General features: G+C 47.5%; 2 protein-coding genes across 6 annotated transcripts in view; both read right to left on the bottom strand.

Moving 5' to 3' along the window:
- Window positions 1-722, bottom strand: part of LOC113208833 (G protein alpha q subunit) — a 15,767-nt gene extending 15,045 nt beyond the window's left edge. For both annotated transcript variants that reach the window (XM_052271660.1, XM_026426038.2), the window contains exon 1: window positions 439-722. The gene's annotated coding sequence lies outside the window, so the exon portion shown is untranslated. The remainder of the gene's footprint in view (window positions 1-438) is intronic.
- Window positions 723-1,269: 547 nt separating this feature from the next.
- Window positions 1,270-12,782, bottom strand: part of LOC113208848 (myc box-dependent-interacting protein 1) — a 51,516-nt gene continuing 40,003 nt past the window's right edge. The window contains exons 2-10 of one of the 4 annotated variants that reach the window (XM_052271625.1): window positions 10,151-10,204; window positions 6,999-7,134; window positions 6,726-6,916; window positions 6,352-6,636; window positions 6,153-6,262; window positions 6,030-6,064; window positions 5,253-5,600; window positions 4,835-4,977; window positions 1,270-4,735 (exon numbers count right to left, since the gene is read on the bottom strand). In XM_052271625.1, coding sequence (XP_052127585.1) covers window positions 4,655-4,735; window positions 4,835-4,977; window positions 5,253-5,600; window positions 6,030-6,064; window positions 6,153-6,262; window positions 6,352-6,636; window positions 6,726-6,916; window positions 6,999-7,134; window positions 10,151-10,204 — 1,383 coding nt within the window. In that variant the 3' untranslated portion in view covers window positions 1,270-4,654. The remainder of the gene's footprint in view (window positions 4,736-4,834; window positions 4,978-5,252; window positions 5,601-6,029; window positions 6,065-6,152; window positions 6,263-6,351; window positions 6,637-6,725; window positions 6,917-6,998; window positions 7,135-10,150; window positions 10,205-12,782) is intronic. The other 3 variants (XM_026426060.2, XM_052271626.1, XM_026426062.2) reach the window with 3 other exon arrangements.

Here is a 12,782-nt window from a genome sequence, read left to right on the forward strand (position 1 = left end):
CCCCCCCCCACACACACACCGAGCATCACTCAGTTTTTGAGGAGATGTTTTTGGTCTCATTGCAGCAGCACGGCTCACACTCTGACCTTGTCTGATGTCAGTCAGTTCACCAATTAGCAGCCTCTCATCAACGACTCCCGTGCATGACCCCAGTAAGAAATGTCTGTCAAAGCTATGCCGAAAATGGAGAAAGCGGTATCGTTTCACTCCCAGCGAGAAATGCATCGACGTTTATCAACGTAAACGTTGAATCGATGTTGATTGGCCAATGTATGCTTCAAATTTCGACGTACTGTCAACTTAGACGTCGATTCAAAGTTGAGTCAACTTTCTATTTCTGGCTGGTACTAACGCTTTGATGTCGTTGGGCAGTCATTTTACACTATTGTGAACCTTTTGTCGTGGTATTCCAATTCATTGCAAGACCCCCGTACATACCTGGGCGCTATAAGTATAGAGTTGCTGAGTGGTCCTCGGGGTCCTAGCCCGGACGGTGGAAAGTTTCCTGCTGCTATGGGCCTGGCCTGGGTCGGCTTGCGTTCAGGTTCACTCCGAGGTGCGACAGTCGCTGTGCGCTGTGCCGGTGCGACTCGCCTAAGCGCGGAGCACCACTTTGGTGTGCATCTGTGTGAGCGAGAGAGACGGACTATGCGCCCAGGCGGAGTGGCCCAGGCGTTGGCCACCTACGTACTGGCGCCACGAGGCGCCAACCGTCCTGGGGCACCCGCTCGCGGCGCGCGGGTCCGCGCTCAGGTGGGAGAGAGATGGGAGCATACGACGCAGGAGGGAAGCACCTGCCTAGGGTACAGAAGGCCCAGGGCTCGCCCCCGGACCGCGGCCTATGGGGGCACTCGCCTCCTCGCCTAGCCTCGCCCAGGTCAGGGGCTTAGCCCCCGTCCCCGGCCCGCCCCCACCCCCCGCCGCCGTACCCGCGGCCTTGTCAGTATGTGCCCTAGTATCGGCGGTAGGAGCGGGGCCGGGCGAGTCGGACCTCAGGCCAGAGCCCTTGTAGAGCTTCCCCGCCGCCCTTGGCCAGCCCGGGCGGTGGCTAGCGCGGCTAGGGCGGCTAGCGCGGCACCGCGGCGAGGAGTCTGGACTTCCCTCTCTCCTCTCAATGGGCATCGACGCCCCTCTATCATGGGGATGGGGCGGGGCAGAGTCATTGACACTGGCCCCACTGCTGGGCTGGGCTGGCCCATGCCCCCACAACTCCGCCATACATTTTATAGATGTCAAGCCTAGGGACGCAAAAGCACTGGACACGTCAAATGTGTAACTTGATTGTTTATTTTAAATTATATCTTTCACATTCTGTACATAGTTATGTATAGTAATTATACAATACATTTGCACACAGTAGAACCCTGTACAAGCAACTAACAGTCCGTAACCTGAAGTGCCTTGGGGAAGAACTAGATGAGATAACATATGCTAGCATTTTGACCTATCACTACATACGGCATCCTAATTCCATATAAACATAGAAATAATGGTGAAATATAGAAATAAATGCACACAGAGTAAGGAGGCACGCTTAGACAAAGTTCTACTGTATTCATGTATTCATTTTTATATTTACAAGAGAAAATTGTGACACTTCCCACATTTCACAAAATTTTCCATTCCTTTCTAATGAGCACATTTTTTTTCTTTTAAGTAGAATTCACAGAAATGACCTCAAATCTACATCCATGGTTGGTCAGTAGACTGGTCTCTACTTGAAAGAATTCTTTGAAAGACTTCATGGCACATTCTGAAGCACTGTTACTGTTGGTTTGGGGGTCCTTATGGTACAAGTACGAGGGCAACATCAAACCTCTATTTAAATCAGAAGCAGTATCCTCCACATTATCAGGCCAGCCTTTTCTCTGAAGGAGCTTGACAATTCAAACCTATCAGAACCACCAACATTCATTAACTACAAAAATGAATAGACAAACTACGACTAAGTAGGAAGACGAGATATTTTTCTCTAGCTGTATAATTAAATAGAACACACAAGTTGGTGTTAGAATGAGCCAGAAGCAAAATAAACTATGCACAACAGATCACACATACAGAATTCAATCCGTTCAAGTAGAAGGTCCTGAGCAAAGCATTCAGAAGTCATGACATCTTCAACCCTAAAATAAATTAACAAAAACTGACTCAAGCATGATACATGCACAAGAAGTAGGAAATCTTACATGCTTCATGTGCTGATGAGGTATTCACAGATTTTAATTCCTACATCATGGTACTTCCTCAAATTAACATACTCACATCGCTTTAACAATTAATTCTAAGTAGCGCTTTTTCACAGATTCACAAATTTATAACAGCTTTGGAGACTGGTTAGTTTTTTGCTAAGCTAAAAAGCAAATTATAAAACACACACTTGAAAGTGGTAAATCAACATGGGAGGAAATGGCAAGTGAAATCATAAGATTATGGAAGATGGAAAGGACATGAAGAAACAATCCTATTTAAAAGCAATTTACCAGCTCATAAGGCTGGTAGAAAAATACCAAGAGGCAAATAAAAGCAATTCACTTAGACTTTTTAAAAAAGGTTAACAAATATTTCTTCCAAACTTCAAGTTGAAACTTTCAGTAACACATCATTTAAGAACTTCATACTCATCGCAGCAAATTATTTACACAGAAAAAATATTTTTTAATCTAAAAGTTTAAAAACAGTAAAATGAGTATTTGCCTCCTCCCTCTTTAAAAACAATTTACTCGACCCTAATAGAACAGGACTCAAAAATCATATCAAGCTCCTTCTCTTACTCCAGTTGACACATCTTTAATAAAGATTAATACAGTAGAAGAATTAATAGGCGCGCTACACCTCAAGTTAAAGGTTACCAAAATATTCTTGAATACCGAAAATAGTTACTTCTTTGATTTCTCTGATTTCTCTGTTCTAAACAAGTCACAGACTCATCATTGCTTTTTACTTCATTCTCTTATTGGCCCTTCATAACAGTCTCAATATAAAAGTTCTTAGAAAAATTATGCCTGGTCATGATGTAATAAAATAAATACAAATTACTAAATTTGTATGTTTGTATAAGATAGATTTTAAGCTAGGCCGTGAGTTGGGAAGACAATGTTGTAAGGGTATAGGCAGCGGCCTCATTCTAGGACAGAGATAAGTAATTTATAGTTCAACAATGAACCTACCGACATGCACAGGCACACTCATTCACTCGCACGCAAACATTCACACACACATACAACAAACAGACATTTATACATAATACAAACATTTAAAAACATACATACACAGCATTAATCACTCAATAAGATACCATGAACCATCTTACTTGATTCATATCAAATTCTCACGTAATTGTTTGACAGAACAATTCATGACTAAATACAAATGGGCATGCTCATTCCTCTCATAATAGATTTAAAAAAATAAACTTTTGCTTCCCTTCATAAGAATAATTGTTATGCCCCACACTTCCGAACTTTCTTTGATGTAATCCAAAGTAAATTTACATTTTAATAGTAGGTTAAGAAATGTTAAATTTTAGCCGCAGGTTTGTGATTGTTAAAGTAACAGCAAGTGTAAATATATATTACTGAGAATTATTGTAGTAACATGCAAATGAAAACAGAAAACCAGATATACAACAGAATCTGGAAGGGAAGAAATACTGTCATAAATAATACACTTGGGACATGTAAAATGATGTGATGCATTTAAAAGAAATACTGCGATAATTAAAAAAAGGCTATCACTCCCAACAAAGAGAGGCATAAATTTCATAAACAATCTGTTGACTAACAAATGCCATGCAGAGGTCTATAGTATCTCTGACCAATAAAAAATACAAATGCAACATCTATGAGAGAGAAATCACACTTTAACAAATATTTTGTTACAATTTGCTTTTGTGTAGGGGAAACAATGAGCAAAATAAATTTTCTCACAATCAACAATCGAGAAGAAGGCATTGTCTAATCAATGAATGGCACCAGTACGCTTCAAAAGTACGTATCACATAATCATCAAGTACGAAGGCCACCAATATATTCTTTGTTAAAAGACTTGATATAGATAATATATATATATAGGCCATTATAGAGACCTAAACACTCTGATTTGATTTGAATATAAAATAACAGTACTGTAACACAAATTCTCTGTTCATACTGAAATTTTGGTTATGTGTAAGAATACATCATGAATTTTAATTATTGCAAACTAATCTGCAAAGTCGTAATGAATGGAAAATCACAAACGGGAATACCGTTACAAAAATATAAACTTGGTCTGATGGAATATGATGTCTCCATACTGGTACCAGTTGTGCACAAGAGGGTCACCACTATTTTGGTCAGTCTACACTAGTGATATGTTAAGGATAATTTATGAACTGTACACACTTTGGGTCCTCTGTAACTAGAGAGTGTTCACCAAAGTTATCCTTAGGTCAGCCAGTGTAGAGAGGCAGTTTGAAGCAGTCCATCAATCAAATAAAATTTTCATTTTTAAACAAACCATTGACAAGTATCAAATTTGATGATTCAGGGGCAAGTTCACTCCCAAACACACATCACTCATGTTGCTAGACAACTTGGTTTGCAAGAAATGAAAAGAATGTCTACACCTCCACAAAAAACAGAAGACTTTGCCCTAGGGCAAGCTGTTACACACTTCACAACGGGCGGGTGAAATTTGCAGGGAACATTCCTTTTTCACCTGTTCCTTCTTTGATTCCCATTAACCAGCCTTCCTCCTGAAAATTTAGACAGACAATGGTAAGTTTCTTACAACTGAAGATTAAGCCAACTGAACAGAACAAGAACACACTAATGAACTTCAACTGGTCACACACCTGTTCTTCTGGGTCATCATATTCAACAACTCTAACAATCTCTCCAACATCAAATGACAGCTCATCGACATCCTCACGGTTATACTTGTATGTCGCCTTAACCCTGTAGAGAACACCTGGAGGCAGGTTGTCTGTAGTGGCACCTTCATGAAAAGTAAGTAAAGAAATGATGATTAAAAACCCAACAAGGAGAATGATATTAAGATTCACAGCTTACAAAACTTGTGAAAACAGAACAAAATGAAGGTTGCTAAGTCGTGTTAAAATTAGGAACAATAATTGCAAAACAACGTGCAACACCATATATAATGACACCAGAATGAGCAATACCTTTAAATATTACCAATTTAAAATTCATAATTTTGTTTGTAGAATTGGTAGGGACCAGAATGAAATGACTCAGGTTCAAAATACTCACCAACAGGAATGTCATAGAGCTCCTCAACAAGCTTGTTGCTGTTGGCATTAGGTGCTTTGCCATTAGTTGGACTGGTAGGGGTGGAGGAATTGGCATTGGTTGAATTTGTAGCTGGGACAGATGTGTTGGAGTTGTTTGCAACAGGAGTCTCATTTACATCAGGACTTGAAGGTGTTGGTGACGTTGGAGAAGCTGGGATTGAATTGTTGTTTTGTTTTTTTGAATCTCCATTTATGTGTGGTACTGCATCAGATGAGGGCAAGGTGGCCAGTTTGGTAGCTGTGGAGGAGGGGGAGGATTGGTTAGTAAATTGTGTCACGCAATCGACGGGCTCAGCTGAGCTGCCCGCTGAAACACACAGACACATCACACTCACAGCACACAAAATTAGCCACAAGCAGGCTCAAAGAGCAAATAATACTGATAAAATTTGTCTGACACTTTTTAAAGAACATTGAATTAGAAAGAGAAGAATGTAGTTCAGAATGCATGACATACAACTTTGCAAGCATCAGCATAAAAAACTAAATTCAAAATACACAAAACAAGAGGCTACTGTGCAAGCATTTGTAAGTTGTGATGCATTTACAGTACAAGTTAATGATTACTAAAGAACAATATGTGGACAAATTATTCAAATTAAAAACAAAAGAGTTTGAATCAGTAAAATTATTTATACATTGTTTAAAAAAAAAAAAAAACAAATACCATTAATCATAAATTTTTGTAAAAAGTTCAAAACCCAAAACAAAGTCACACAAAATAAGAATCACTCACCTGAGTGGGGTGCAGATGTTATACTTGAATTCATACTGCAAAAAACACATAAAATTGGTAAATGGGCGAATCTTATTGACATATCATTAAGAAAAAAAACATACAAGAAAAAACAATGCTTACTTGTTAATGATTGCTGACTTTGGAGATGAGTTATTTTTCTTTAGTGTGTAAGAGCCACGCTGACATTCAGTTGCCAATTTATCTACAACAGCTTCCAGCTCTGTGTAGACCTGTCAAAAATAAATCATTGTGAGCATAAACCTTTTTCAGATTAAAGTAAAGGCATCAAAAATAGATGTTTAATTTTTTTCTAATTTACCTTGGCTGTTTCAGAGTGGAACAACTGTTCTGCAGCAAATAATGTTTGAAGATTCGTAACCAAGAAAAGGGCGCGTGAGTCGTAAAGAGCCGGTAGTTCATCATGTAGTTCAGAGTTCAGCATTTCATATGTCCTCTTTGCTTCTTCCAAAGTATCACGAGCTTTGCTGATCTTGTTTTCATCTCGTTTCTTCGTTCCACTTGCTGCGGCTGCCTGGAGTGATTGGTAGTTGTGCCGTTGACTGTCGTAATCCACAAGTTTTCGACCTCGTTTGTCTACTTTCTTCTGTAAATTACATACAAAACACACAAGGGTAAAAATGAAGCATGGTTCGAAATTGCTTAAATATTTCTAGAAATATTAAAATTTCTTACTCTCATTTCTGGAAATTGGCTTTGATATGTGTTCAAGGGGATGAGCACTTGGTCACCTAGTTTGTGATTGAAATCTTGCCACAACATTTCAATATTCTGAGCTTGTACATATAGTAGATCATGGCCAGTCCAACCACTCTCATAGATTTCACATAGAGAATCCAACAATGATTTACTTGCTGTCTGCACGGCTATAACAATAAAATAAAATAATTAGTTTTGCCTCCATACAATTTAATGACCTGATTTGATAAGCATAGCTCAACAACTTACCACGAACACAGCGAATGTAGTTGTTGAATTCTTTCTGTAGTCTGTTGGCAGCATTTTGTTGTCGTGTGAAGTTCTGAAGATGTTCCTCAAAAATTTCGTCTGATGTTCGATCTACTTTGCCCAAGTTTTGTAAAATCTGCAATAAAAATAATAAGAATATTAGATTGATGGATACGAAACCTAAATGCTAAATGCTCGGGAAAGGTGGTGTCACAAAAACAATGTGGGAGGGGCATACAGATAGACACAGGACACGGACACGGACACACATCACACAAGCCCAAACGGATGGTGGCTATACCCCCTACCCCCGGGCTCTCTCGCACATGGTGTAGTGCCACCTGACACATGACTTTCTGAGTAAATCTTGTAAACTAAAATGGCCACACTAGAAGCCAATAAAGGGGTACGGGAATTTGAGACCGAAATTTAGGTGGTACAGGCGAAAGGAACAGGGCAGGGCAGACAGTATAACTGAACCCTTGGAAGTAGATTATGGGACATGTGCTTGATTGCGTTGAATTAGTTTCCTCGATCTGACGCCTCACAGCATAGGGGAGGAGGGACGGAGCAGGGAACCCAATCGTAAGGTTCGACTGGCTGGTCCGTGGAGAGGCACTTCTACTCGACGGACCGGTGCGAGAGTCCGGGGAGGGGGGGGGGGGGGGGGGCAAGAAGAGCGAGGGTGCTACTTTGGCCTAATCGGACGAGTCCAAAACCGGCCTCGAGGGGGCAAGGGGGCGTCCTGCAGCGAGGCGGCCCGACGCCGGCCGGCGCCACGGGGAGCGAGGGAGCGGCACATCAGCGGGGCTGAGCAAGCGCAAGCGAGAACCAAAACTACAACCAACAACTAATGCAAGAGTGAGCAACAAACGATAACAATCCGGCCGGCGCAATCAGGACGGTGATGTAAGCTGCAGGGGGCTCAAACACCATAACCGAACGCAAATCCCAAGATCCCAAGGCACCCCCCCCCCTCAAACCCTCCTCCCGCCCCTTCACCGCGGCACGAGCAAAACACGCAAAGTGCCCAGTCAAGTCCGGGCCGACGAACGAAGGGTTGTGGCGAGGCGAGACGAAGCAACCAGGTCATGACCGCGAGCGGTGGACGAGGGAAGCCCGTCCGGCAACACGATGAAATGGGAAAAGGAAAAAGTGCGTGCGTGTGGATGCGTGTGCGTTTACGAGGGAAAACTCAGAAAAAGGGTCGTGGGGGTAAAACGTCGAAATATATTTCTTTCTAAGAAAAACGAGCGAGTGAGGGGCGACATTTTCTCCTTCTGGTAGAGACAGTCTTTAAGGGACTGTCTAAAAATTACATGAAAGCACAGTAGTGCATAGGATATGCTGCAGTGACCCCGCTCGCGCCGCTGGCGACTGGCCGGCTGGCACTAGAGCAGCAGCAGGGGCGGGGGCAGGTGGGGGCAGGCGGGCGCGGGGTGGTCAGTCTGCGGACGGCACACTCGGCACCAACCTGACCCACATCCTCGGCCTGGGCCTCACCTGTCGGGGCGTGGCGTGGCGCGAGAGACAGAGAGGGGGGGGGCGAGAGAGGAGGGGCACCGAGAGCGACCGACTCTGATTCGGCTCGGGCTCTCATGACTCGTGCCGTGCAGGGCGGGCAGGGCGAGGAGGCTGGTGTCTGACGGGCTCCATGACATGCGGACGCACGACACAGTAATACTCGGCACACGCTCGCCGGGGGGCGGGAAGGGGAGAGGGGGGCAGGCAGCAGTTGGGAGCAGCAGCAGCAGTAGCAGCGTGGGAAAGTGTGAGAGGCGTCAAGAGCGGCCCCGCCCCGTGCGCGCGGTAGCCTTCACCGCCACCTTCACCTTGAGGCCAGAGAGACTGACCGCCCGTCTATCACCCACAGGCGCGGGCACCGCCAGGACACTCGTCAGCGGGCGCCGGCGGGCGCACCCCGAGCCCGGGCCCGAGATGAGGACACTCTGGACCATTGAACGCCTCCCCTCGGCTGCCACGCCTCAGCCTCTTCTGGCCGGATCCGGTCTGCTCGGGTCCAGTCCGGGTGTGCTGGTCGGTGCTGGTCCAGCGCGGGCACGGCACGCAGCCTCCCGCGGCGGAGGTGGCAGAGTCCCCGGCACCAGCGGCCGCTACCGGCCGGGCGCGCGCGCGCGCTCACGCACACACACACATGGGCATGGGCATGGCGGGACGATCGGCCATGAATATGAAAAAGATCAGGGGTCGTTGCCCCGCCGGCTCAGCTCAGCGTGAGTGTCACCTTGCTCAGCGCTGGAGCCACAAACAGGCTCAATGCCATGAGCTGCTGCTGCTGCGGCTGCTGCGGCTGCTGCAGCGGGACAGGCAAGCTGCTCTTGTCAGAAGGGGTGGGCCGGGCCCCCATGACTCATGCCTCGACTCATGCACAATGCCATCACTATCGGCGTGCCATGCGTGCCATGCGCGAGGCACCCCCCGGTCCCTGGCGGCCCATATGGCGGCCCATGCCATGACGCCGGACAGCAGGCGGCGGTGGTCGGGTGAGCAGCGAGTGTTTGTTTTCATCCACCGGGGCGCTCGGCTCGGCTCGGCTCCGCGGCGGCGCGGGTCGCTTTCACCTGTCTCCTCTACATGCCCCACCAGCGGCACCACCGGCCGGGCAGAGACCGGCCCGGCCCGTCAGGACATAAAACCTTAAATGGTCGACAAACAGGCCGGGTTCAAACACCAACAAGGGGAGTGGTTGTCGCACACCACCCAACCACCACGCCCAACCACCACGCCCAACCACCACGCCTCTCGGCGCGCGCCCCGCGAGTTAGACACACACACACAATCACTGCAAATGGTTATTACTATCGGGCAGAGAAGGAGCGATATGGCGTAGCGATCTCGACCAGTCTAGGGTGGGAGTGCGGCCGCCTCGCAGCTTCACACTGAGATGTCAAATTTGAAACTTTTTAAAAACAAATTTTGCAAATCTGACGTTTCTCTTTCTCTTGTTTCTTTTTATAAAATCAAATTCATAGTCTGACATTTTCCTATATTTTATCTCTTAAATTACAAGTATTTTCCGTGAAACAATGTTTTAAAAATGACATCTTTTTTTCACACAACACAGCAGCACTGGTAGGACCGGTCCGACCTCCCCGCACCGCTGATCATGGCGGGGCGGCTGGAGTACGTACCATGGGAGGCAGGCGCTGCACCCGCCGCTGGGTTCCCACTCCCCACCGCGAGCACTACAACGACACCACAAACAAGTATCAGGACTGTGTTCCGGTGCCTTAGTGCGGCGGGCCTGCCCCCTCCACGCCTTCCTCAACACCCTCCCCTCCCCCAACGAAAATCCCATAATCACCACACCACACAAAATAACTAAAAAGTGCATCATATGTTTATATTCTAACTGGAAGCAAAATCAAGGTGAGCAGGAAGCTAATTGCGACTGCAAGTCCGCAAATTCTTGAACAATCGCCAAGAATAGGACACCCCAAAATAAAGAGGGGATAAAAAAAACACGAAAAAGAGAGTGAAAGGGAAGGGAGCCACATCGCACTTGCGCCCTCTCTACTTCACAAGGAAAATGAAGAATGGCGAAAAAAGGAGCGGCGGCGGCCGGGCCGCGCAGGGCGGGCGGGGAGAACTGTGATGGCATTTGGGTTCGTGACGGCGGCCCGGCCATTTGTCCGAGCACGAGATGAGATGCTGTACGAGGCCCTCGGCGAGGCCATGCAGCGCCTCACTCGCACCGACACCGCCTAGAGGCGAGCCTAAAGGCCAACATCGTGCCCCCTTGCACCCTAGTCCGGCCGAGAGGGCAAGGCAAGCGCAAAAAGAAGAAAGAGAAAAAACGGGGGAAAAGAGCTGCCAGAAAAAAACGAGGACGGTTTTGAACCTTTGAAAAGTCTCGGGTCTATTTCTAAAACGCGCCACGTTTTTTTTTTTCAGAGAAGGGGAAGACTATTGCGACCCAAAACAGCAAGCAACAAGAGGAGGCGTCTGTCGTGACCAACGATAAGAACACGGGCTCTGCGCCGGCCGCATACCTCACAGCCCGCGCCGCCCCCGGCCGGCCCCCGCGCATATTACTGGTGAAAACTACTTTCATTACTTAACACCGTCCAGCGTGGTTTACGTGCCCCGCACTTCGTGCCCCGCACCCGCAGCGCAACACTACTTCTCCTCACCTGCAACAAGAGAGAGGAAAAAAACACCGATTAGGGTAAGGTCAACAACGCCAGGCCCGGCGACATTTGGGCTGCATTTTCTAAAAGGTACAGCAAAGATTCGTCATCCATGCAACATGACTATCTGCACCCCAAAACTTTAAGTAATAAAGTACTTAAAATAAGTAAATAAATAAATTTCGTATCTCTTCCAAATACTGCGTCATGTGTAAATTAACGTGCACCATTAACGCTTTCCTTTACTCTCCTCTGCGCAATAAGCGTTAGCCGGCGCCGCCTCACAGTCGGAGATGTTCCCACCGGCGCCCCGCCCCGCCCCACAGTCCTACACGCGCCCGCCCCCCCGCCCACTGTCCCTTTGGCCCACCGCGCCACCGCCGCTGAATCAAGATCGGTCGCGATAAACGCGTTTTAAAAGCCGCGCGCAGCCCGGCGCAGCCCCCCCACCGCAGGGCGCCACCATTGTCTCACCAAACCGCGTCACACAAAGTGTTTTTTCCCTCCGCCCGCCCGCTGCACTCGCAGCTAATTTACAAAAGAGACTGTTGCTCTACTCTTCCAGAAATATGCTCCAGCAGCAGCAGCTTGCAACAATCACATAACATGTAAAAATATTTGCTCGTATTCTAAAATAGAAAATTACTAGATAAAAATGATAAACACGGCACGTAATGCATAAAGTGGTGCGTGGTGTCCTGGCCCCAACCAGTACCAGTCACAGCGGCAAAAACAGAAAACCCAAGTCCACGGAATGGATGCGGAAAATAAAATTGATGTACTCATGGCCTGGCGGCAGGTACGGGTAAGGCGCCACCAGCAAGCGCCACTCGGATTACGCAAGCCAGCGCACCAAAGAGTGTGGTTTGGGTGGGACAACAGATATCTCTGCACGACCGCGAAAAAATGCAGAGAGGTGCAATAAGAGGAAGAAGGGGAGGGGGGGGGGGGGGGCAGTTGAAGTACATAGCTGATCAGTAGCTGAAGGGTCGAGACCCAACCCACCCATCTGTCTTGGCACAGCATTGTTACAAACAAATGAAATGATTGTAAACATATTCAGCAATTCAAGACTTTTCCTTTCTGTGTGCCCGTCCCTTCTTGCCACCGCGACTTTCACGTCAGCAGACCGGGCTCAATCAGCGACAGCGACTCGCGGTGCTCATTCCAAACCTCCACGGCGGCGGCATGGCGACAATTATTCAAACCGCAGCGGCGACATCAGCAGGTGGGGGGCGCTTCGCTCCCGCTGTGCTTCTGCTGCGGTTCCTCCACATCTCTCTACAAACTCTACATTTTCGCTCATCCCGGCAAGCGTGCATTACCGGCCGGTGCAGTCCGGAGCAGGCCGCAGAACGGCACAGCCTTGGCGCCGCCAGCGCCGCGCACATTGCCATGGAAAATATGGTCCGCGCCGCGCGGCGATCCATCAGCAGATCACCATCCTCCGCACGTCATTGCCTCATTCAATTACACGGCTTCGGCCGGGGGCCGTCGGTCCGAGCGCACCGTGTGGACGGGATTAGGCGGTCGCCTCGGCGGTCGCACGCAGGGGCGGGAAGGGGAAGGGGGCGACCGCCAGCGGCGGGCGGCGGCAGCCTGTTGAGCGGCACTGGGCAGTGCAGGCCGCAGC

Source organism: Frankliniella occidentalis, unplaced genomic scaffold, assembly GCF_000697945.3.
Source record: "Frankliniella occidentalis isolate FOCC.00 unplaced genomic scaffold, Focc_3.1 Scaffold168, whole genome shotgun sequence".
Taxonomy (NCBI): Eukaryota; Metazoa; Arthropoda; class Insecta; order Thysanoptera; family Thripidae; genus Frankliniella; species Frankliniella occidentalis.